This window comes from Lampetra fluviatilis, chromosome 8 (genome assembly GCF_964198595.1).
Source record: "Lampetra fluviatilis chromosome 8, kcLamFluv1.1, whole genome shotgun sequence".
NCBI lineage: Eukaryota > Metazoa > Chordata > Hyperoartia > Petromyzontiformes > Petromyzontidae > Lampetra > Lampetra fluviatilis.
The window spans coordinates 6,128,302-6,154,929 of NC_136282.1; the positions used below are offsets into that span (position 1 = coordinate 6,128,302).

At 42.8% G+C, this 26,628-nt stretch overlaps 1 protein-coding gene and 1 long non-coding RNA gene across 3 annotated transcripts in view; one reads left to right on the plus strand and one right to left on the minus strand.

Moving 5' to 3' along the window:
• Positions 1-10,996, plus strand: part of LOC144933796 (uncharacterized) — a 50,537-nt gene extending 39,541 nt beyond the window's left edge. The window contains exon 3 of the long non-coding RNA XR_013637091.1: positions 9,814-10,996. This is a non-coding gene — a long non-coding RNA (uncharacterized LOC144933796). The remainder of the gene's footprint in view (positions 1-9,813) is intronic.
• LOC144933793 (serine/threonine-protein kinase 33-like) overlaps positions 1-26,628 on the minus strand; it is a 98,645-nt gene that overhangs the window by 57,844 nt on the left and 14,173 nt on the right. The window contains exons 1-2 of one of the 2 annotated variants that reach the window (XM_078858920.1): positions 25,184-25,410; positions 15,173-15,261 (exon numbers count right to left, since the gene is read on the minus strand). In XM_078858920.1, coding sequence (XP_078715046.1) covers positions 15,173-15,253 — 81 coding nt within the window. In that variant the 5' untranslated portion in view covers positions 15,254-15,261; positions 25,184-25,410. Of the gene's footprint in view, positions 1-15,172; positions 15,262-25,183; positions 25,411-26,628 lie in introns of those variants that run through there. The other variant, XM_078858921.1, reaches the window with a different exon arrangement.

The following is a 26,628-nucleotide window of genomic DNA, read 5'->3' on the forward strand; positions in this document are numbered from 1 at the left end:
TTGCATCCGCCACTGTTATGGGCCAAGTCTCACCTCCGGTTCACACAGCAGTGTGAATTGGATCATTGCTTGCCATAGCCTTACTTTCATCGGACAAGCATACACAGGGCAGGATGGCGACGGGTGATTATTTCCTTAGGTGGGGAATGCATGGTGAGAAGGAATCAACGATTAGCTCTGGGCATGAACTTTCAGGGCCCCTTGTCCCGTTCCTGTGGAAAGTGAGGCAGACAACCTAGCAACCAGATTATATGGGGGGTGCTAAGTCTCGCAGTGACATTTATTGGCTGTAAAAGTCCCCGTGTCCCGAGCCCACACAACTGCTCAGTTGATTGTATAACAGGGGGATAAACACATGCCCGTTATGCTCTGCTTTGCAATCGATAAATCAATCGGTGACTTTTATTGAGAATCAGGTGAGAGGCCACTCTGAGACAATAATTCTCCATTTCAAGGGTGACCATACATGCATACACGGTGAAATATTGTACACGCACATGTGCAGCCCTTTCGTCAATCCACTGCTGGATGAGAACCTAAGGCTTGTTTGATCGTACTTTACTACGCAGGTCAGCGAAGGCGAAGAGCACAGATGACAATAGATACGGGAGCATATAAGTAAGGTACAACAATGTATTCGACTGCACTGCCTTCTGCTGCCCGTGGTGCAGCATCGCAGCCGATATCACCCGTTTTACGCATCTTTGCCCATCCGAGCACTTTCCGGGCTCAAAAAACCTGCTTAGCTTCTGAGATCTGACGAGATTGGGCATTTCCCGGGTTAATTTGGTGAAAGATTACCAGGTAAAAAAATATCATTATTGAACCAAATAATGTCAGTCTCGCGCGTGACGTCACTCCACATGAGCCCCCCCCCCCCCCCACGTGACGTCCCTCCACATGAGGCCCACCCCCCCTCATTAATATTCATGAGTGGGTGGATTTTTACACTAACACAGAGGAAGGTCGAGCTGAATTAAAACAGGACCCTGCGGGGTGGGCTGGTAGGAACGAATAACCAAAGAATATAAACATAATGTATTATGACACTTGTTTAGCCAGGAAAGCCTCACTGAGTGTAAAGGTTTTTGTAGGGTCCTGCCAAGTGTTTGCAGTAGGGGGCGATGTTGCTACACCTAATCGGACATCGGACGGACGGACGGACGATATAATCTATTGTAGGCTGGTTCACTTCGTTCCTACCAGTATAATTGATTACACAAAGTCGCTTAAAATATGACGTTTCTTTACAGAAAGTGACAGTGAAAATAAATATACGCAGCACAGTGCTACATCCGTGCGTGACGTCACTGCAAAAGAGCCAACCCCCCCTTCATTAATATTCATGCCCGCGTGGAAATTTACGATGACGCACAAGAAGGTCGCGCACTCCACGTGCCGCACCCCTCCCCAATAACAATGAGGGGGTGACGTCACTCCACATGCCGCACCCCTCCCCAATAATCATGAGCGGGTGACGTCACTCCACATGGGGCAACCCCCCTCATTAATAATCATGAGCTGAACAATTTTTCTCTTGAATATTTCAGATTTACTGCAATATACACCCGTCCTTGGACGGGCAAAAAAGCTAGTTCTACATATAATTATAGACTATCTGAACACCAAAAAAACGCTTCAATGATTGGTTTTCGAACGCTCTATGTTAGTGGCTTTTGAGCGTTCTTCATCTCTGCGTTCATCACACATTGCACAAACACTCAGAACGCGAATTGTCCAAACACACCAAAAGCAGGACCCTCCTGAAAAAAAGAGGCCTGAAAATTCCATGGAAGACGTAAACTATTATATATGAGAAATAAATAAAGTTGATGTGAGCACACGTACTTTGCATGCGTCTAAAGTGCAACGTACGGTTCACACGTGCATCACACGCTTTAGCACGCGTGCTATGCATGGATCAAGCGGCTCACAACACAGTGGTGCGACTCGTACTCCTTTTCCACCAGCACATCCGAGCCGAGCCAGCGCGGCCCCCTTGCGGTGGCGGATGGTTTTCCCCTGGCTATTTGCTGTGCTGAGTCGGATCCAAACTGTGATAGGCTGGTCTCACAAGACGTCTGATTTGCATCGGGGCCAAGCAGGGCCGGGGTCAGCACTAGCGACACGTTCACCGCGTGCGACATCGGCAGCACGGTTCGTCAGTTTGTCTTATGCAGTGGAAACAAAGACAACCGCCACCTCCTGAACCGTTCCCAGCCCGGTTGTTCAGTGGAAAAAGAGATATCAGCTGCAAGTCGAAAAACTCTTCCAACGCCACGGCTCTCTCTGTCGCTCCCCACCTGAACTCTGCCTTTCTCTCTCCACACCCACGCACTGCCGACACCACGAGCCCTGACCCTGCTGTGCCTCCACTGTGCATACAGATTTCTCACGTCTGGATACGCCCCTAAATACCGCAGTCAATGCGGTAACTACGAAGCATTACTTCCTTTCTCTCTCTGTATTTATTTTCCCATTTGCTTTGCGGTTTACCGAACAAAACCAAAAAAATATTCCAGACTCAAGCAAAGGCGAGAGCAAATAGGTCGGTTTTCTTTATGCTCGCAACTTGACTTGTCATGTTGATTTAGAAACATGGAGATATGCATGACTAGAATTGCAGTGAGAGGCAGACAGAGAAACATTTGGATTATACAACATATGCAGGTTAATGACATCACTCAAACCGTCAAGAAAAGTAAGTGGGGCTCGGTCAGAACGCGTTTTCTAGACGGGACGAAGGCCGATCGGTCAAGGATAATAATGGAGCGGCATCCAAGGAATGGTACGCATCCCAAGTTTACGTCCACCAGGGAGATGGAGCGATGAAATGATCTTGAGTGCGCGTGCCGGGTGGATTAATATATCACAGAATCGTGAGAGGCGGCGGCGGCTTGGGGTGGCCTTCATGCAACAGGGGATTGACGATGGCTGATGCCAATGATGTTGAGCAGCAAAGTGTATTTCTCAATCGGTTAGAGGTAGGTGATACAATTGAACTATAATGGTGCAGCAGCTTTAGCCATTGCAATTTTTGCCCCCAGGCTCACTAATTTTTAAACGTTCTCCTTCCACTGTCATTGTAAAAGCCGAAATCTGTAAACTTCTGCTGCTGAGCAAACGGCATTTTGGCATTACAAAAAGCATCTAACATGCGCATTAAAAGTCGTAAGCGGACTAAAGCGAGCTTGACACAGCCATCCACCCTTGTCTGCCCAGTGCTGGTATTCACGTACCACGCCAGGCACTCGTTTAAGGCTGGACTGACCTAGAGGAAACCCAGGAGAGTTTGAAAATGTGGCTCGCCACCGGTGTTCTATCTGGCCGTCATATTTGCTGCATTTGTAGAGCAGCGCGCGAGCTAATTACTGGACTGTCGTACCCCAGATTGGATTGTAATTGTGCAAGGCTCTCCGCAGCTGAACAAGCGATCCGTAGCTCTGATTATAATTAAACACACATGCAGTCTACAGACGTCAGCAGAGAAGCTCATGCAAGTGCAGCATGAAGCCACCGCGTTCCATCCACTAGGTTCTGTTGAGCCTTTAAGGAAGGAACGACTCATGCATGTCTGGGTTGATAAAGCTGACTCTTAGCTCCCCGATGTATGTATGTTGAACTTCTTTCGCACCGTACGTAGCCAACTGTGCTAATCGGAGGCATAGGGGAAAGACAACAAACTAAAGAACAAAAATCAGGAATTCGTTTTGAATCTCGATGTAAAAGTGCATAGCTACAGCGGCTTCCTCAAATCGGAAGCGGCGCTATGCAGTGACCTTCTTCGTTCGACGGTTATCCAGAAGCTTCCTCGGTGCCTGAAGAGGTGGTTCAGGAATCAGCGGGCGGAGCGAGATGTGGGACATCGTGCCGGAGAACGCGTGGTACAACCCAAAAAACACACAGCGGAACTACACCGCGAAAACCCTACGCAGTGGTAAAACTGAGTCTTTTAAAATGCAAATATGTGCTGCTGCACTCAAACGATCATATTCATATATTATTAACATATCATAATTAACACGTAGGCTTTCGCGACCAATATCATTCATAATACAGGTTTTTTTGGGGTTAGATCGCGTATATAAATGTGTCCTTAATCCCGCCACCACCCGAAACAGCCACTTAGTAAGGTTTGTCACGTAAACAGAACTTGCCAATTCGTTACTATATTCTTGGTTCTTTCGGTAAAGTCACGTACTGTAGATAGAAAAGAAAAATTAACATTTTATTTATTATTTTGTTTTTTTCAATAAAAGCAAAAAAACACGTTTCGATTGCAACACAAGCGGTCTTCTCTCCGCCTGATGAAGACATTTTTTTAAAAAATTTAATTCATGATTTTATTTTAATTGTATTTAATTATTATTTTCTATCTACGTAACTTTACCAAAAGAACCAAGAATATGAATTCCTGCAGTCACGAAAGTTTTAAGTCAAAATTTAATTCGTTACTAGTACAGCACACCCGGTGCTGTACATTTATATATTTACGCGATGTAACCAAAAAAACCTGTATTATGGAACACATCATAGCTAATTAATATCGAATGGAGCAATTATTATGATATTAAATATTTGAAGACATGCATGAGTTTTATTCGTGGTCTTTTTTTCGTGACAACTAAAGAGGGGAGAGAGAGTTAGAACGTTTTCTTGGTTCTTTCGGTAAAGTCACGTAGAATTGAAATAATAAAATAATAAAAATAAAACATGATAAAATAATTCTCACGACGTTTCGGCCACAACGCAAGTAGCCGTCCTCAGGTGGAGGTACAGGTCTGTCGAGGAGACAGAGTCTACGTGACTTTACCGAAAGAACCAAGAAGATGAATCCCTGCAGTCACGATAGCTTTAAATCGAAAGTTGGAACGTTGTCAAAAGTCAATGAACTGAGTGTGTGGTCGACGGGTCGCTTAAGACAACAACGATTGCTGCTGGGTCTCAGGAGGCCCCCTGACGGATGAGTAGAGATGACAATCACACGCGGAATTAAACCAACGTGTGCACTTGCCGAGACGTCGTGTTCTTAGGAGGGGACAATTATCTGTGGAATTTGGAAATTAAAGTCCATTAAATAACGACATTGTGAATTTAAGGGATGGTAACAAATACGTAAAGTGGGGAAGATACAAAAAAAATAGCTGAACTTTCACGTTCGTAGTGTCTGCCTAACGGAGGCATTTCTGCATACGGAAACGTACAGTATATAGAAAGTATAATGCAGTTTTCCAATTTATGAAAAAGTATTCTGCAAGCCTTCCATCCATATGAATATACTATTTTAGTGACCCATAACCCATATTTTCACCTTGGTTTTATGTTTCTCACGTGAAATATATCCTCTATATATTGTACAAACTACATCTGCGAGTCTCCTGGTCACTTGAGTTCTCACCTGGTTAAACAAAAGTTAAAGCAAACTAAACTAAACGCTTCGCAAATGATTCAGCTCGTGGTCCGTCTGCAACATTTTCACATTGTGCCAAGTGAATGAATCATTATAATGACGCAAATGCCTCACCGTGATCCAGTGACGTCCGTTGCCAGGCAAAATCTATAACCAGGACGTCTAGTTCCAACAGTCTTTATTAAAGTTATTTCTTTAATTAAAATAGATTTCAAACGCCGTTACGAAACGGATTTTTTTTTACGCAACAAAAAAACCCCGTCGCCATTAAATGCGACACTCCTGAGAAGCGTTTCGCGGTTGCGTTTCGTGGCTTTGCGAAACCTTTTTGGGTTGCAACGCCCGACGCAGCCCGAAAAACACAATCGGAGAGCAGTACTTACATAATATCTCGATGTGCTCAATATTTAATGTACCGGTACCCTTTTTGTACTTCCTCGAACAAAAAAACCTCACACTGAAAGCACCCCTATGATCTTGATTTGAAGCTTTCGTGGCTGCAGGAATCCATACTCTTTGGTTCTTTCGGTAAAGTCACGTAGGTAGAAAATAAAATAGATCACGACGTTTCGGGCGCAACACAAGCGTCCGTAACCAGGACGCTTGTGTTGCGCCCGAAACGTCGTGATCTATTTTATTTTATACCTACGTGACTTTACCGAAAGAACCAAAGAGTATGCACCCCTATGATGTATCAGATCACACACAACTAAAGCATGCAATACAATGTGTAACAGCCTAACTCACGCACCTTTACAGGTAAGTTAGCACGAAGTTTTAAACAACCTGATATGCCTTTCCAACAAAAAGCCAACTGCCACATTATCGGTCAGACGCGCATTAAAGCATCGACGAACCTTCCCAGATGTCATTTTTGCTGCTAGCATATAATTCCGTCCTCTCTTTCACATGGTCCCATTCTCCTGCCCTCACCGTATCCACGCCCCAATGCTTTACACAACACACTGTGAGTTACATCATTCAGCACCATGCATAATGCACTGGCGACTCTGCTCAAGCAACAAGCTTGTTTTAATCTCTTGAAGTTGCATCTTCCATCTGCTGCCTTCTAGTCGACATTTAACTCAGCACCTAAAATCACGCGTGCCTTCATAAGTGCGACACGCATATACATTTTTGGGACTATGTTACCCTCGGTCAACCTTTGCGCAAGTGGGAGTGTGGAATTCATTAACACCTCATCAAGTCAAGGCTCAAGATTCTCCTCTGACTATCATTGACTGTTTCTTTTGTACAGGCTGTTGGAATGTAGTTGCATTTAGATGTGATATTGTATTGTATTTTTTGCATTCATTTTCCCAATTAAGCTGCTGACACAGAACTCATTTCATCACTTCAGTATATGCTATATATTTTTTTTAAACTTCCAATAATTTTAGGAAAAGTGTGGCAGGCACAGATACATTCACATTTGTTGTCCTTTCCCCACACCTCCGATTAACACAGTTGACTACGTACGGTGTGAAAGAAGTCGAACAGACATACACACGTACATGTATTATATATTTAGTCTTCATATGAAACTTGCTATACTGTACTCAATAAAGTTACGCACTTTTGATGATGCGAAGAAAAGCTGACTTTGATTTTTAAAAATCTGGTAAACAACAGCCGGCAGTAAAATCACCTCACACAAATCATTTTCTAGACCACTGCCACCAAGTCAAGATCGACAGCCAAATCATGGCTTTCTTACAGTATAAATCCATCAACTAATCTAGCATTAGTAATCCACTGGCTAGTATCACAAATACTGGATGCAATTACAAAAAGGCAAGAGAGTAGCTGGTGGGTAAGGTGGCTCAGGGGAACTAATCCCATGTCAGACCACTTAGCTGTCACCTCTGAAATCCTGGGTCCAAATCTGGGCAACGGCCCATGGCCAAGCCAGGTCTCTCAAGTGCAGGGGAGCTGATGGTCTCAACCCAGTCGCCAATGACTCCACAAAAACAATGATCTTATTAAAACTGTTTTTTTTTATTAACTTGGCAAATTCTAGCTCTGAGAATAAAACGAAAAGTTGGATTTGAGTGATATGATACGAACACTCTTCAAAGGGGGTGTAAAAAGTGTGTCCCTTGTGTGAATAAAGAAGACAGATTAAACTGGCTTCAGAAGTAGTTCTGCGACGTCATCTTCAGGGGCCACTCTGAGAACGTGTGGGGTGTTGCTGACTGTGATCATTGCGAATGAATGTGCCATCGTCCCATTGTGAGCGGGGTCGGCTACGTACGGTGCGAAAGAACTTCAACACACATGACAAGATGCTGACAGCACAATTGGACTCGAATTGGCAGAGAAAAGCAAAAATACAGTGATCCCTCGTTTATCGCGGTTAACGGGGACTGGAACCCCGTCGCGATAGGTGAAAATCCGCGAAGTAGGATTGGCCCCCTAGGAAATTCCGTATATGTGTGTGTGGGTACCAGAATGTTTAAAATATGTATATTTATACTTTATATATATATTTTACTTAAATCTATTTAATTATAAAACCTTAATATTATACATTCACTCTCTCTCTCATACGATACGTATTATGGTGTTCTACACTCACCAATGACAGTAGTATCTTGAGACTTGACTCCAGTAATGACGACGACGACGATGACAATGACGATGACAATGACGATGATGACAGACCTGTGCAGTTCGATGAATGTGATGATGAATGATGATGATGGTGTTACTGCACAGGTATAATGAGGCCTTTAAATCAGTTCGGGAAAAATCCGCGATGCACTGAGGCCGTGAAACTTGAACCGCGAAGTGGCGAGGGATTACTGTAAATGTCAAAGGCAATAAAGCAATTGATGTAAGTGAACGAGACCATCTCACTGATGATAACAAACGCCGAACATTTGACGGAAGATTCATACTGCTCTGGCATTGGTGTACAAAGCACGAATAACAAGAACTCAACACGCTGCAGATGAAAAATTAGCGATAAAATAATCGATACAATCGACAAGGTATTGGCCATTGATCATTCTACATAACGGGAAGCTGATGGAGGTCAGAGAGAGAGTGATGAATAATAGTTGTAGACTGCACTATGCACCACGTGCTTAGTTTAGTTTGTTATCCTTCCCCGCACCTCCGAGAAGCGCGGTTGGCTACGTAGGGTGCGAAAGAAGTTCAACATGCATACACACCATGCGGACCTGATATCAATGCATGATATAAATATGTTGCGAGATAAAGTCTTAAATTGACACATGGACAATTACCTAATGGGTACAGCTAGACATAATGAGACTGCTCATCTAGAAACAAACACCGCAAACATTGTTACCAATGGCTTTCTATCAGAGCCCCATGGTGTAGAGTACATTATTATTATTTCGATTTAAAGCTTTGGTGACTGCAGGGATTCATCTTCTTGGTTCTTTCGGTAAAGTCACGTAGAAGGAAAATAATAAAATAATAAAAATAAAACATAATAAAATAATTCTCACGACTCTGCCTTCTCGACAGACCTGTTCTCCACCTGAAGACGGCTGCTTGCGTTGTGGCCGAAACGTCGTGAGAATTATTTTATTATGTTTTATTTTTATTATTTTATTATTTTCCTTCTACGCGACTTTACCGAAAGAACCAAGAAGATCATTATTATTGTTATTAACTCAGTCTCTTTGGCCTCTGTATCTCTCTTTACACTACCAGGGGCCCCTGGATTATATGGTGTATATAGCAAAGTCTCCAAATATTATTCACTCAATTGCTACGACTGTACCTCTCTGCTATGAAGAAGAGCCATTGCCCAAATCTTCGCCCATCATCTAATTGTTCCTCTTTAGGGCGGCGTTATTGCCGAACGCGTTACGTTCTTTTTTTTACATTTTACGATTCCACGTCCTGCATCCGAGATACAACAGCGCAAACCAGGTCTCAGAAATTCGTTCAGAAACCAAAAATACCTCACCGCTCTCGAAACAGCCTTTTATATCTCGCAATGCTTGCACTGCTGACAACAAACAGACCCCATTCATCCATAAAAGCCTTTCGCGTCGAACAGAACCCATTCACGCCGGCAATTGTTTTGCTGTTAGTAAGCAGCGGGCGGGCAATGAGCTCGCCTGCGTGACATTGCTGCTGTTAGGCGACTTGCACGTTGTTTGCGCTGCCAATTCAGCAGCAAGGAGGTAAAATCATTAAGGATTCTAACGACAGCAAATAGGGGTGGCGGGAGAGAGCATTTAAGGCCAACATTTGCACTACGCTCCAGTGTGCACGCGCACGCACACGCGCGCCCACACGCACACAAGTGTTGACAAAGGTTTGTTTTCTTTCGTCAGGTCCCCTCTTTTTTTTTCTTCTTTCCTTCAAATCAAAATGTTTTTTTTTTCTCGTTGCCTTTTCTCTTTTTTTTTTACGAACAGAGAAGCCGAAGCAGCACTCGAGAAGTGGGGGCAGACGGACGGACGGACGGGCGGGTGGGTGTGGAGGGAGGGTAAGGATGAGACAAAAAAACCCGCGGAGGGAGAGGCCCGTGCGGTGGGATTTGAGGGAGGGCGGCTGGAGGTGAGGAGCTGGAATGTGGCTTTGTGCAGAAGCTTTCTTTCAGCCCGCCGGCTGGCCCGTAAGAGGACGAGGGCCTTGCCCGTTCTTTCTCTCGCGCTGGTGTGCAAACCGGGCCAGGTGTATATACAGAGCCGGCCCGGGGCTGGAGCCACTCAACGCTCCACACTTCACACTCAAAACTCCGTCACGCAGAACCGTCCCAGCAACGGCGGCTGCCCCCCTCCCCCACCCTCTTTTTTTTCTTTAAAGGATTTTCTTTTCTTTCCAAGGTCAATGTTGCTTTTATCCTTTATTCACATTAATCGTCTGATCTTTTAGCACCGCGCCCCCCGATAACCCCACTCTTCCACACGCACACACGCATTCGCTTAACCCTTTCCTCACTTTATGAACTCTTGAAAACATAAAACTAAACTATTTTTTTTATTTTACCGGGCAAGGCCAACTGAGCCATATAGCTATTTTTCTATATAGCTCAACGTAGTGGCTTATCGTCATGTGAACATTTATAGCAACCAAATACTCTAAATGTGGTGGGGGAAAAACCAGGAGGACCCAGAGAAAAGTCCACACGACCACGGTGAGAACATGCAAACTCCAAATATACAGCAGCAGGCGTCAGGATCGGGGTCGAACCTACGCACTCCTGTATACCAGGCGAGGTAGTTAACATCTCATAGCCACCGTGATGATGATGAGAGAGTGAGAGACACGCAAACTCCAAATATACAGCAGCAGGCGTCAGGATCGGGGTCGAACCCACGCACTCCTGTATACCAGGCGAGGTAGTTAACATCTTATCCCCATGGCGCCCTAATACAAGCGGCCATCCTATTGACAGACTTTGCCTCAATCGTGGCAAATGTGGAATTTTCACCACTGGTCCAGAGCCACCAACCAAGACGAGCGTTGCCTCATTTTCCCAGCGGAGCTTTTGCCTTTTGGCTTTGAAAAAAAAAAACCTCCAAAAGTAAATAGTGAAGTGTGCTAAGGTTGCCTTTTGAAAAGCAATGGCATTATTTTCCATTAAAACAAATATTCTTCAAACACATCTCTTCTTTAAGAAATGCTATGGAGTCATACATAAACATCCGAATATGCCTGGGAGTGGTGGGAGATAGTCCCACAGGACAGGGTGCTGGTAATTATTTTCAATTTCCAAAAGCATCACAAAGACATTTTACAACCTATTCTTATTCCTTAGAGTATCCCTGCAACACTCTTCATTTGCAAAACGTACCACAAGACCATTCAATAATCCAAAACTTTATCAGCCGTTTGCAACAAAATTGTTTAAATATCATCATATTTAAATGTACTTATACACAGCACATCGAAGAGTATTTTAAACTAGCCTTTATCCCATCCAAAGACGGGTGTATTGCAGCAAATCTGAAACTTTCAAGCGAAAAGCAGACCACGACGTGATATTCATTGCATCAATGCGTGTGCAATTTGTAAGGGCGCGGTGACACAGACCTATTTAATTTTAAGATTATAATCCCTTGTTCATCATGATGTCTTTTTTACTTCTATGTCTCAACAGCGTTACGGAGATCGCGTGACGTGAGGGTTCTGCCTTTGTAGTGAGGGTTGTGAGTTGACGCTGAGGAGGGGGGAGGAGGCGCTTCATCCCCCCATGTGGAGTGACGTCACCCACTAATTATTATTAATCAGGGGGGTGTCCATGTGGAGGACGTCACCTGCACATGATTATTAATGAGGGGGGCTGGCTGACGTGGAGTGACGTCACACGCGGGACACACAGACATTCTTGGCTCATTATCGTAGTACATTTCAAACCAGCCACATGTCTCTTTTCTCTTTGAGTTCGAATGTCTTTGTACGGCACAGCAGTCGACTAACATTCGCTGTGGTAGATGCAGCAGTACATCAGAGTACACAAACGGTAGGCCCGTTTGCAGTGACTTGCATTACATTATTTTTGAACAAAAACAAATAAAATTAATATAACGTAATTTCAATGCAGTCTTAAGATGCCGTACCTTAAACACTGTTAAATGATTTAAACAATTGTAAGTTAAGTCTGAAAATGAAGCTATTATGTTCGATGTTGAGCTAGTTAAAAATATTTAATAAATACAGCTTTAGCAGCAGCCTTCTAATAGCTCTGCCTTTGTTTATTTTTCTGAGTTGTTTGTAGTTTTGTTCACTCCCTTAGTCCGAATGTAAAATTTGCAAAGATTACAAATCAATGCAAACAACAGGCAATAGGGAGGTGACGTGTTCAATCGGGCAGTAAGGATGAAGGCAATTCTTTGTGAGAATACTTGGAATTGTACTTGTACGTGATAGCAAAGGGCAAAAACTGATAGCGATTTTAAAAAATCTAATTAAATAAATAATACCCCATATTATTGGTTCTTTCGGTAAAGTCACGTAGAAGGGAAACAATAAAATAATAAAAATATAAACAATAACATTCTCACGACGTTTCGACTGCAACACAAGCAATCATCATCATCAGGTGTGGACACCCACCCTCCATTATTATTTTATTATTTCCCTTCTACGTGACTTTACCGAAAGAACCAAGAATATGAATTCCTGCAGTCACGAAAGCTTTAAATCAAATAATACCCCTTTAAGTATGCATTGCTTGTTAAATGAACACGATGGGACATGAATTAAATAATACAATCGCATTGCGCTGATTAAATTACAATGAACGCTTCCTATTTTTCATTAAATAGGGCAATCTATAAAACCTTTCGATTGAGAAAACATACGTAAAAAATGTGCGCCCCATAAGTTAAACATATATGTGTACGTATGTTGTAAGGTAATTTTGACTAAAATGTTTAGAATATTATCTACGTTTCTGGTAGTAAAATAAAATAGATAGTGGAAGAATGCACTGTACTTCGGTAATGAAATGTATAGGTTTTTTAAAATTATGAAAACATCAATAAGGATTACGAAATATGGACATTCATAGTCACCGTTGAATACAATAATGCAAGTAAACATTAAAAAAAAACTAATTTCTTTACAACTGCTTGACGTGTTTAGTTTGTTGTCCTTCGCCAGCACCTCCGATTGGCACGGTTGGCTACGTACAGTGCGAAAGAAGTTCAACATAATAAACAAATATATGTAAACCAGCTCAAGCCTCCCGTAAATGATGTGACTTCTGTGTGGCCAACCCCACTCTGAATCCCTCCCCTTTCCCCACCGCCCATTGTGAAAACACACTCCGCTCCGTGCAGCAGCAGAGGCCCTGCAAGCCTCTTCCTCCCAATCCTCACCTCTCCTGACCCTTTGCTCCCATTTCTCAATTCCTTCTCCATTATTTTCCTCTCGTTTCCCATTCTTTATCGACTCTCTTCCCTTTTACATTCATTTTATCCATTCCCGTGGCGTGTCAATGATAATTATAAGTTGCAAGTCGACAGTAAAACATCAGCTAGACTAACAGAGGGAGCCATGGTCTGGGCTCGCAGATAATATAATGCAAATGTAACAAAAAAATAAACATCCCGTGTTTAAGTGCATACGTATTCAATGTATCAGTGTGTGTTGTGTGTGTGTGTGTTTAGCTTTCTGAACCAATAAACAAAACAGTACTCGCTGTATGTATTCTGTGCTGAGAACCGTACTGTATTGTAGTCTTTGGCAGTCGGTTCGTCGGTCCCCTTTACACTACATATGTGTATCTACGCATTTACTTACACAATCTACGCAAGTATTTACACTACTTACGCATGCATACAAGTGCAGCGGTGGCACAGTGGTTCGTGCATTGCGCGAACATCAGTGGTGATCCATGTCTGAACGTGTCCTGGTCTCCCACCTTCATCATCAACCCACGCAGACAACCAATATCGTTCATTCAAACAAACCCCATGACCAACATAGCATGAGGAGGGCTCCATCCAGCAGTGGATTGACAAAGGGCTGCAAATATTTCGATTTAAAGCTTTCGTGACTGCAGGGATTCATCTTCTTGGTTCTTTCGGTAAAGTCACGTAGAAGGGAAATAATAAAAATAAAACAATAAAAATACAAATAAAACATAATAAAATACAATATTTTATAAAGATTTATTTTATTCTTTTATTATTTCCCTTCTACGTGACTTTACCGAAAGAACCAAGAATGCTGCAAATGTCTACATTTACCTACGTATTTGTGTGCCATACAAAAGTGTGTGCATTTCCATGGAATCTACCCGAGTGTTCGCCGGTTGTGTCCACATTAAATGTAAACTGTAGCATGTAAATTAAATGATAATAGACTCGGGACAGTTTTGCTGATTGCAATCGACGTTGAGCTCTGAGAGTGTATTGCTTGCAGTGGGAAGATTGTGAGCTCATTTGCCGGTTTAGAAATTTCCATGTCCCACAATCCCTCCAGAGTCGTTAAAATAAGAACTGATGTGGGATGTCAACAGAAGTCACCCTCTACCACCCGACACGGCCAATCAGTAAAAAAGTGTCACGTTGACAAAAGACGAAATAGTTCACTGCTTTAGCCCACCGGTGTGTTGAAGCGTGAAACCACAACATTTACACTTTTTTTGAGTACGACGTTTCGCTGGTAATTGCATCCAGCATCATCGGGCAATTCGCCAGAATGGTGAGGGGCTCTGCTCTGTCTCCCGTTCTTATATAGAGCAGCAGCAGCAGGGTGACGTCATCATTAACTCATCAACTCATCAGGTGCAACCCAAAAACGTTGATTATGAATAATATTGGTCGCGAAAGCCTACGTGTTAAACAGAAGTCACCCTATGTGTACCCTGACCCCTGCCACGACAACATGGAATTTAAACCATGGTGTGCAGCCACCAACGCAGAGGAGCACCACCACCCCAAAATGGTAATTTGATTCAGGGAAACAATTTTGACCTTAAATTTCGATTTAAAGCTTTCGTGACTGCAGGGATTCATCTTCTTGGTTCTTTCGGTAAAGTCACGTAGAATGGAAAAAATAAAATAATAAAAATAAAACATAAAATAATTCTCACGACGTTTCGGCCACAATGCAAGCAGCCGTCCTCAGGTGAAGAACAGGTCTGTCGATAAGACAGACCTGTCGATAAGACAGACCTGTCGATAAGACTATCGAATCAAATCCAACAATGCCTTCAAGCACATTCGCGGCCTGCTTGTGCACACTCTAGCAGAAAGTGGCACCAATTCATTTTCTTTTTACTCCTTTATCAACATCCCGCGTCGCTCGTTGTGGTGTTACCTGCACTGCGTTTTCATCGGCGATGCGCGTGTGAGGGACCGCCCCTTCAGCCCCGGACACCGGCCCCCTCTGAGCCGGCATCCTCACCGCTAAAAAAAACACAACGACAACAACAACAACATGGGCAACAAGGAACAGATCAAAACGATGCTTATAACGCCGTCCAAACGCTTCGACTTGGGAGCGGAGGTGGCGGCCACTGCGCTGCAGCTGAACGGGGCCCACGATGGCTGACCCAGCAATGCACCGGGTTGCATAACACAACGACCGACCGACAGATGATTGTGTGTGTGTGTGCGCGCGCACACCGGGACGACGGCCAGGATGCTGGCACTTGTAATCCCGGAGTGATGGGAGCACCCAGGTTGAAAGCAGAGGGGAGAAAAAGGTGGCGGGCGGGCTGCAAGGTCAGTGCCAATCGCAGAGGAGTGAGATAACGGTGGCGCGGCGAATGTCAAAAGGAAACGACTGCTTTAGCCACGCCGCGTCTGTCAGCCTTCACGAGCGTGAGCGACAATATAAAGAATACGGTGGACAATAGCGTCTCGTCCAGTTGGGATTCGTGCCCAGCAACCAGTGGTTTTATCTTCTTGGTTCTTTCGGTAAAGTCACGTAGAAGGGAAATAATAAAATAATAAAAATAAAGCAAATCTTTCGGTAAAGTCACGTAGAAGGGAAATAATAAAATAACAAAAATAAAATATACTACAATTGTATTAATAAAACATAATAATAAATTATTATGTTTTATTTTTATTACTTTATTTTTTCCCTTCTACGTGACTTTACCGAAAGAACCAAGAAGATGAATCCCTGCAGTCACGAAAGCTTTGAATCAGTGGTTTTATGTTAATGTTGATTTTTTTAAACGTGTGCATCTGTGTGTTGTCTGCATGCTGGCGTTTAGACGTAAAAAAAAAACATCTATAATTTCTTTGAATGGAACTCGAATGCCTTTCAGAAGTTTACAGGACTATGAAATCAAGTGACATGAGACCTTCCCAAAATGCTACTTTTTATGATAACACATCAGTTACCCAAACTTTTTTACAACAAACAAAATTTTACAACAAAGCCGTTTGCGACATCTAGCATTGCATATTTATTCAGTCAGTAAATTAACATGCTTCCTGAACCACATCTATTTAATTCTAGATGAATTTCTCCAAATTGCCTTTTTTATGATACTGGATTCACGTTTACTGTTTATACCTTCAAAGAAAAATTCAGATACAGTATTATTGTTCTTAACATATGCAACGAAAAATGTATGAGCAGCGCCTCGATGTATAATTAAAATTAAATGACCAATTATGGTGTTTTTATTTCCCCAATGTATCCTTAGCAATATATACACGATGGGCTTTCACACAGTTTAGTAATGAACTCGGTTTATCCATCTCTAAATCAAGGGATTTGTCATATTTTCTAAATAAAAAGACGCACTTTTACCCCGTAATTCAAAGCAGACGTTGGATGTGCATCTCGTAACCTGCTGTGCGTGTTGCAGATATTTGTCGAACTTTGTTAACACCGGGGGAGGGGGGGAGCCGACTCGGATGTTTCTTACTCTCCAGAGCACCTTGTCACGTGGAGTAGACGGTGTTTGTTGGTGACGTTGTGGTCTGACAGCCAATGAACAAAACACAGAAGCAATCCGGTATTGCATCATCTCAACCTCGGTGTGAAGTTCCTGGAGACCTTACGTGCAGCGTTTGCAATTGTTGACCATGACCTTGGCCTGAACTGGCATAACCTATCCAGGCGTAACAGAGAGGCATCATCCACTACAAGACAGCGTTGCAACGCCGCTCAATACTGAGAGCTTTTAAGTGTCACTGACCCGTGAAATTCATTCAGTGCTCGGATAGAGAAACCAGCATCAACTGGGGGGGGGGGTCGTTTCAGTGAACAAAATAAAACTCTGCTTTACATGATGCATGGCAGCAGCTCGTGCAAAGCTTTGCACGCGGGGGGGAGATGTAATAGTGTGTGTCCTCTCTACGGCATTGAAACGAACACCCGTGTTGGGTCTAATCCAATTTAATTGTGCAAAGTTGTGCATGCGCTATAGCGTGGTTGTTAACATGCGAGTACATACTCATCCATGCTCGTTATGATTCACTACACTTGTTTTAGTTGAGAGAAATGTGAAAACACAAAGCCTACAGCTTATGCACGTTCACGTAAACACACAAAGACCAAGATCCACCCGTTTATCCTATAACAGATGGTTTGGGGCAATCACCGTTAGCGAGCATAAATACATATTCTGATTCTGGTACACGAGGAGGTGAGTGACCAGCACTACGCCCCCCCGGCGTTGTCTCCCCGGTAGCGATGCTTACACACCACACCAGGTACTCATTTGAGGCTGAGTCGACCTAGGGGAGGCCCAAGACTGGTTTAAGATAATTGTCACTGGTGTTGGCCGAGAGTGCACCAAACGCTGCGCTCCTGCTCCCCACGTAAACACACACGCGCAGAAAAACATGCCCACAAATAAATGCGCGAGAAACATAATTAAGATTCACAGCAGTTACTAAATATATATATAATTTACAATAAATAATAGCGGAGTTGGTTGCTTGACGGTAATGAGCAAAATGTAAATGATGCTGATCCAGGGCACATACCATTAAACAAGAGTGCATGCATATGCGACATCTATTTGTTCAGTTGTAATACTTGTATATTTAAAACATATTCGGAATTGCAATATGTTTGCATGTTCCCAAAGGGGACATATTGGCTGCTCAGCGGGGAACTACATTTTAAAAATGAACGCACGAACATTCACAGTGACACATTCACAAAATGTGCCCCACGCAGTATTTAGACACGGCCTTCACAGGGACACAAAGAAGACCACACACACTTCACCCACCAAACAGGATGTTTACAGCAGTTGTCATCCCTTCCACACTGCTAACAATAACACACAAAACACTGAACACATTAACCAGTAACACTTTCCAACATGTATTTTTTTAATGCACAATCTTGTTGGACTGCAGGTATTAACGAGTCAAAAACAGACAAAAAAAATATCTGTTTCACCAACAGATACAATAACATTTAGGACCATCAGGTTATGAATGAGCCTTCTAGACCAACATTAATAATTAACGTAAGAATGTAAAACCCATCGCAGATGGTGCATTGATCAAAATATATAATACAGTGCTTTGGCCAAAATATATAACATATATAACATTTACTTGATACAGCAAGCGTGCTGTGACGGTTCCACCTGAAGACGGAAGCTTGTGTTGCCTCCGAAACGTCGTGATTTTTATTTTATTTTAATTTTATTTTACTTTTATTAATTTTAAATTTTTTTTTACCTACGTGACTTTACCGAAAAAACCTAAGAATATGAATCCTTGCAGTCACGAAAGCTTCAAATCTAGAATTATAACAAATAACTCCCAATGCTGTGTTGTGCTGCATGTGCTTAACAAGTGTTCACAGAGTGGGTTTGCCTCCAATAGCAGGCAACTCCGCAGCATTTAATTGCCCACACAGCTGATGAGACTTTAAAGTCAAAACGGGTCCAGAGTTGTCTTGCTGAAACGGACACTGCTAGAAATACTGTTGCAAAATGTCCCTAGACCGACAGACGTTACTTTTTCTCGGCAAAGCAGACCGCTCTCCGTTATTTCTTTCCAAATAAACGATTTCATCGGCACTAAAATTGGAAAGAGTCCTCGTTTTAAAAAGGTTAAACGAGGACGCTGATATTTGAAGCGAGAATTGGCAACGCGAAGCGTCGTCGGCAGTGACACGGCACATGATGCTCGCCCCAAGTGACCTCAGTGGAAAAGCTCCATTGTTCTGAAGGTAAACACTCCATAGAGAGAGAGAGGCTGTCACTCATGACGTTGGTGCTTTTAGCCACGGTGAGCTCAGCCACTCTGCATTGCGACACTGGCAAAATGGATCAAATTGGCACGGGCAATGCTATACTACGCATTGGCAAAAAACATTGCCTGCAGGTGAATATAATGTTACATGTACACGTATTGTTTAATACATATTAAGAAACAGAAGTGACGTTACCTATGGTCATTCCTAGGCACGTTTCATCGGCAGTGCAAAGAGGAATGGGAGGTTTTTTTCAGAGCTTTTAGTTTCATATTGTTTGGGTCTTTCGGTAAAGTCACGTAGATAGGTTCAAAGAAAAAGAACAAAGGACTACGGCGTTTCGATCGCAACACAAGTGCTCGTCTTCCGACTCCGTGGCGATCGAAACGTCGTAGTTTTTTGCAATTTTTATTTGAACCTATCTACGTGACTTTACCGAAAGACCCAAAGAATATGAATTCCTGCAGCCACGAAAGCTTTAAGTAAAGCTTTAGCTTCATGTATGACACGTTCAGTAGCACTGTGTGTGAATATTCGGCGTATGCATCCCATCGACCCGACTTTCAGATACTCGTCGTGAGTGGTCGCAACAGAAAGATTGAGGATACAGCACACGCTCGTCGCATATCCGCCCTGACCAAGTAACCGCCCACACACCCAGTGCAGTAATTCTAGATTTGAAGCTTTCGTGACTGCAAGGATTCATATTCTTAGGTTTTTTCGGTAAAGTCACGTAGGTAAAAAAATTATTTGATACAGCTATCGTGGCTGTGACGGTTCCACCTGAAGACGGAAGCTTGTGTTGCCTCCGAAACGTCGTGATTTTTATTTTATTTTACTTTTATTAATTTAAATTTTTTTACCTACGTGACTTTACCGAAAAAACCTAAGAATATGAACCCAGTGCAGTGTTTGTGCACGAGGTGAAATGTCATTTTATTACACGCTTTCATTTTGCTGTCTTTTCTTGGATTTTCTGTTTGCACTTAGTCACATATTCACTTTAAGATGTTTTTTGTTCATGTTTTTGTTTTTTTGTTTGTTGAGGTTGCACCCGATTCAAGAGCCGAATGGCTCACAGGGCTATACCTAATAAATGAACTTGAACTTAACGCACTCTGTCTGTTGTTGTCGTTGTTGTATCCTCAAATCTTGTAACTTAATTTTAACCCACTTCCCAATGTGGCATCGACTGCAAACTTGGTATACTTATGTCTTACTGATGACAATACTATATTCTATCACAAAAATATATATTTTTAAACAATCTTTTTACACGCTTTCTATTAACTCACTCTGTTGTTGTTGTCGTATCCTCAAATCTTGTAACTTAATTTTAACCCACTTTCCAATGTTGTATCGACTGCAAACTTGGTATACTTATGTCTTACTGATGACCAGAGGTGGGACAAAGTCATTGTTATGCAAGTCCAAGTCGAGTCGCAAGTCATCAAATTCATGACTCGAGTCTGACTCGAGTCCAAGTCACATGACTCGAGTCCACATCTCATAGGTGGGACAAAGTCATTGTTATGCAAGTCCAAGTCGAGTCGCAAGTCATCAAATTCATGACTCGAATCTGACTCGAGTCCAAGTCACATGACTCGAGTCCACACCTCTGCTGATGACAATACTATATTCTATCATAAAAAATACATTTTTAAACAATCTTTTTACACGCTTTCTATTAACTCACTCTGTCTGTTGTCGCTGTTGTTGTTGTATCCTCAAATCTTGTAACTCAATTTTAACCCACTTCCCAATGTGGTATCGACTGCAAACTTGGTATACTTATGTCATACTGATGACAATACTATATTATATCATAAAAATATCTATTTTTAAACATTATTTTTTATATGTTATGTTTCGGCTTGGGTCTAATTGTCCACGCTCAACTGGCGTTGTCTGTAATTGGCCACGGCCCCTTACGTTATGGCTAGCTTCGGGGCCACTGCCTGGAGTCGTGGAGTTCTTCCCTTACTGGTACATTTCATTAAAGCGTGTTTTTTAAAAAGTTTTTTTTAAATATAACTTATATTTCTATCGATGTTCCAAAATCCGACATTTTCACACGGTGTTTCTTCATCTCGTGTACATTCGCTCACTTCCCAGGCGCATTTCTTTAGAACGACTCATTCCTTGAGAACTGCCTTCTGCGTTTAGTTTGTTGTCCTGCCCCCGCATCTCCCATTAACACGGTTGGCTACGTACGGTGGGAAAGAAGTTCAACGTACCTAAAGCACGCTTGCAACGTTTAAAGGAGTCTGCGCTTTAGTCTTGTGTCTAGTAACAAATCTGTGCGTACGATGGTGGTAAACGTCGTGTTCAACAAACGTTCACATATCGGACAATTCCACGTATCCGCATATACCTCGGCACCACGGCGAGTCTGATACGCGACTCCCCCCCCTTACAACAGAATGATTTTCCAAATGTGCCCCGTGGTTTTCGTGGCTTGTTTACCCATGTCTGTGCACGAGATCGCCCTCTCCAAGTGTTGAGTGGTGGGGGGGGCAGGGGTTGTCATCGACCTGGCGAACTCTTGACCCCAAAAACCGAACACTTTGGCACGAGCACGGCCCAGCCACGCGAGACTAAGCGCCGCTTGTGCAACAGAGCGGCGTGACAGCCGGCGAAGAAGGCTTCACGAGCACTAATTACGTAATGGTAATAATAATAATAGCGTGCGGTAATAATTGTGCTCTACTAAATTTCAGAATGATGTAAAGGATTTCGATTTAAAGCTTTCGTGACTGCAGGGATTCATCTTCTTGGTTCTTTCGGTAAAGTCACGTAGAAGGGAAATAATACAATTAAATTAATAAAACATAATAAAATTATTCTCACGACGCTGTCTTCCCGACATACCTGTTCTTCACCTGAGGACGGCTGCTTGCGTTGTGGCCGAAACGTCGTGAGAATTATTTTATTATGTTTTATTTTTATTATTTTATTATTTCCCTTCTACGTGACTTTACCGAAAGAACCAAGAAGATGATGTAAAGGATGTGTTGTGGGGGTTGTTGTTTTTTTTACGAGAGGCAGGATAAAGTGTGGGTTACTCCCACCTATTCCAAGGTGTCGTGGAAGCTTGGAAGAGTTCACCAAAAAAATATCCTCTAGAACAGCACTCTAGAGATATTTCTAGCAGAGGCCCTTCCACCAGCAGTGGCACAAACAAGCAATTGCAGGGCTGTACCTCTACCTTGTATTACAGTTACCACGGTAGCGAAATGTTAACTACCTCGCCTGGTATACAGGAATTCATTGATTCGATCTCGACCCTGACATCAGAATATTTGGAGTTTGCGTGTTCTCCCCGTGGTCGCGTGGATTTTTCTCTGGATCCTCCGGTTTTCCCCTCCATATTTAGAATAAAACATGCGTTCGGAGAATTTGGCTGCGATAAATTCCCACTCGATAAGTCACTTCGTTTTGCTGTCATTCGTGGCCAGATCGCTTCTAAAAAATAGCTATATAGCTCAGTGGGCCTTACCTGGTAAAATAACAAAAAACATTATAATTTACACTATGAGATCTCTTTTACCAGTGGCAAAATATAGTAGTAGGTTTTTACCCTTTTGAACTGGTACAAAACTGACACCTTTATTCAAGGCATCATGTTTGCAATAACCACAACACAAGTAGTCAAAAAAGCAAACAAAAAGAAGCAACTCTGATAATGATAATACAGGACAGTGCATATTATTATCATTATCAAAGTTGCTTCTTTTTGTTTGCTTTTTTGACTACTTGTGTTGTGGTTATTGCAAACATGATGCCTTGAATAAAGGTGTCAGTTTTGTACCAGTTTAAAAGGGTAAAAACCTACTACTATATTATAGTTTAGTAATTATTTCACGGCTATTATACGACAATCAAGCTAAGACAATGTCCCCATGTTCATGCGAGCACTGGGGCATCACCAATCTCCATTAGTGGCACTGAGCTGGCAGCGGTAATTCCAGAGAGACTTTCCACAGGACAACCACCGATTCATTATTCCACAACACAACAGTCGTATTTTGCAATAATCGCACACTCCGAGTGGAGTATTACAGCGATACCAGTGTTTGTCTATGGAAATTTCCCGATTTAAAATCAAGTGGAGTGGTGGCGCAGTGCATTCACGTACAACTGGATCTCGAAGAGTTGCTCTTCATAGCCCATGTGACGGAAGACGTTTGATACCCGGGCCCGAGGCTTAACATTCGCGATGCGGCGACACCTGAGCCAGCCTTGGCTCCCCTTCATCAACCTGCAATGACCAGGGTAGTGAGGGCCCAGTCAAACAACAACCATGACAAACATGTTGTGGGGAAGCCTTCAATCAGCAGTGAATTGGACAATTATTTTGTTATGCCCCCAACCCAACCCAACCTCAAGACTTCGCAAAAAATACCCAACACGGCAATCAGATTTGTCTTCACGTTAAATATTTTTTTTTCCTTCCAAACTTGCAACTGAACAAAAAAATATCGGAATGAGAAGACAGTTTAGAACATACTGATTGTCCATGAACATGTTCAGTCACATTTTGTTACCTAGGTCAAAGTTTATACATATTCGATTATCGATACCATCGTTAACGCGTCCCTCCTGTTTAGAACGAGCCCTGTGTACGACAAAATACTGCTGCGATTGACAGGATGACTCGCGTCTAGACAAATGAAGTTACTCGTCATGCACACCGCTGCGTGGGAAATGATGTAAACGCCGAGCACACGTTTTGTACGGGAACTACGTTGGAAGGGCCATCAGATGTGACGGTGGTTCTCATTGCCACACGTAAAATGTTAAACTCATAAACATCAAAGCAGCTGGCTCCTAGATCTCTGAAATCAACAATGCGCGTATCCGGGCTTAGGCGACCGTGTTGTTAAAACTGCGTATGATGGTCGTGCACACTCCAAGGGTGACTAATGTTAACAAATGTATTAATTTGTATACGACTTGCCACTATGAGCGACGGTACTAAAGAGATGTTTGTTGTAGAGACAAAGGAAGGAACGATTGTGTACGAATTGCGGTTAAAAAAGTGCATACATGGCGATTCAGATTGGTTAATTTTCCAGTGGTTTTGAGTTGCAATGAAACTATTACTGTTGTTACAGCAACAGTGTGTGATGGATATCAACAGTATATCTATTTTATGTTTTGCGTGACTTGTTATATCAGTGTTACAGATTTTATTTTTACAAATTCTTCCGGAAAAATACATTGCATTTCAATAAGCTCACATCTATTGACGCACGTACTGTATATGAGATAGATGCATTGCGCTTTGATAGTTGTTTATGCTTACCATTTTGTATATTGAATTGTTTTCACTTGAGTAAATATTATAATCTGTAAGAATGATGATAAATTCACTCTGCTTAATATCCTTCCTTATTTATGTTTCGTAATAAACTCATGCAATAGCATTCGTGTCAAAAGTTATCATCCGTGGTGTTATTCTAATGACCCATACGCACGAGTAGAGAGGGGCACGTACGATACAAATTGAATAATTATGCAGCACAATTGTTTTAAAAACCACGAGCTGATGGGATTTCCCCACTCTTCATCTCAGCAATAAACAGTTACGCCGAAGACAATAAAGACGGCGGCTATGCCAAACGTAGACTTCAAAGTCACCGTTTCTCCACTTTCAAAGCCAGCCACACTGAACCTTGCTCATCCTCCGTAAGTGGTCCCTAGCCGGTGGTGGAAATTCCGCATTCCTACGGTGTGAATCAGAATGTCCACACGATCACCACCACAGAATTGCCTCTAGCTGACGCAGCCTTCGCCAGATGGTGGGTCAGTTACGGACACCAAAGGAACGAAGGCTTAAAACGACCAATTTTCAAGTCAACAATTACACCTTCAACCAAATTGCATTGTTATTAATACCTCTTAAGAGTTAGACGTTGGTTATAAATCATCTCCGATAATAGCACAAATTCACGCAAGCAACATTGAGTTTCTGAAATTCGATATTATCGACCTTTAAAACATTAAATGACAGTGCAAGTTAATAACACGACACTCGTTCCCTCCGAGTCGCACCGATACAGAGAGACCCCCCACCGCGAGACAAGACAGAGACACGCACGCGCGCACACGTGGACGACGCGTGACACAATCGCAACCAACCTGGAGAGACACGTGTGCCCAGGGCACCGAAGCGGTGGCACACGTGTGAAAAAGAAAAGCCGCAGAAACTCTGGCTCCCCCAGAAGGCGATCGGGTGGACGGCGTTTTTTTCTAATCCACACGGACGCCGTGGCCCTGACTTCGCCGGCCACTCCGCGTCCGCCGAAGACCCCCAAGAGGCTCCGCCTTGCCCGAGTCCCTTTACCCCCTGGCACCATGACGACAGGGCCTCCCTTTTAATGGGCCAGCCGGATTTATCTGGAGCCACTAACGTGTCGCTGGCTTCAGTGCCCTTAACTATTCACGCGCGGAACCAACACAACAACTCTTGTGTGTGTGTTGCGAAAAAAAAAATCAGCCTTTGCTTTTTTTTCGGCCCAGCTGCAAAGCCGTGCTTATGTAAATAGCGAAGGTGTTCTTTTCCATCCACAGCATATAGGGTTATTTCATGCGTGTTTTTTGTTATGATTATTATGAAAGTTTGATTTGTTTATGTTCACAATCGCACGGTTAGAACAGTGTGCTGGCACACAAAAAAAAGTACGGGACATTCACTCAATCAGCTGTGTCTAAGAACAGAAACGTATTCTGTGGCCAGACATATCAACAGCGTTTCCTTCTGCCATTGTCTGGTTTTAAGTTACACTTTGCAGTTACACGACCAAGGAACCCAGCATACATCCGGTTTCAGCAGGTCTCAGAAATCTTTGAGGCCCGAGCCTAGTTATTTATAGGAAGGGAGGACACCAGGGCATACCAGGTGTGTCAGGCATGAGATTGTGAGCTGGCCAGCAGGTGGCAGTAGAGCGATGTATTTCTCCCAAATATTCAATTTATTCGAGTGCGGATTGAGTCTCACCTGAATAAGTAAAGGGCATTACCATTGTTAAATGCATTTTCCAATCACAATGCACTATTTCTCTCCTGAAGCCCTGTCATGGCTAGAAGACCTCGACATTGGCATTTCCCTCCTCAACATATTGCCATCATATGCAAGAATAGAATAGAATGCAGAGCAAATGTAGTATCAGCTTTATTTGTACTGTATCTCAGAACAGCTGACCAACAATTAAAACCTGGTCTAATAAAATCACGTACAATTTCTGGTAGGTTTCTACGAAACATGCGTTTAAGGGTATTTGGCTGCTATGAATTTTCACATGATAAGCCACTTCGTTAAGCCGTCATTTGTGATCAGATTCCTTCTGAAAAGAGAGCTATGCAGCTTTAATGGGCTTTGCCTGGTAAAATAAAAAAGGTAACTCAACATTTACATATCAATCGATCAATATTAATGTTGGGAAAACCCTCCCTGCAGTAAAAAAAAACCCCAGTGTTTGGTTTCAATGCATTAGCGGTCGGTATAAAGAAGCCAGCCTCCATGTAAACACCGATGGTCATTTCCACCTTGAGATCACAAAGCGAGCAAATATTTGACGATTGTT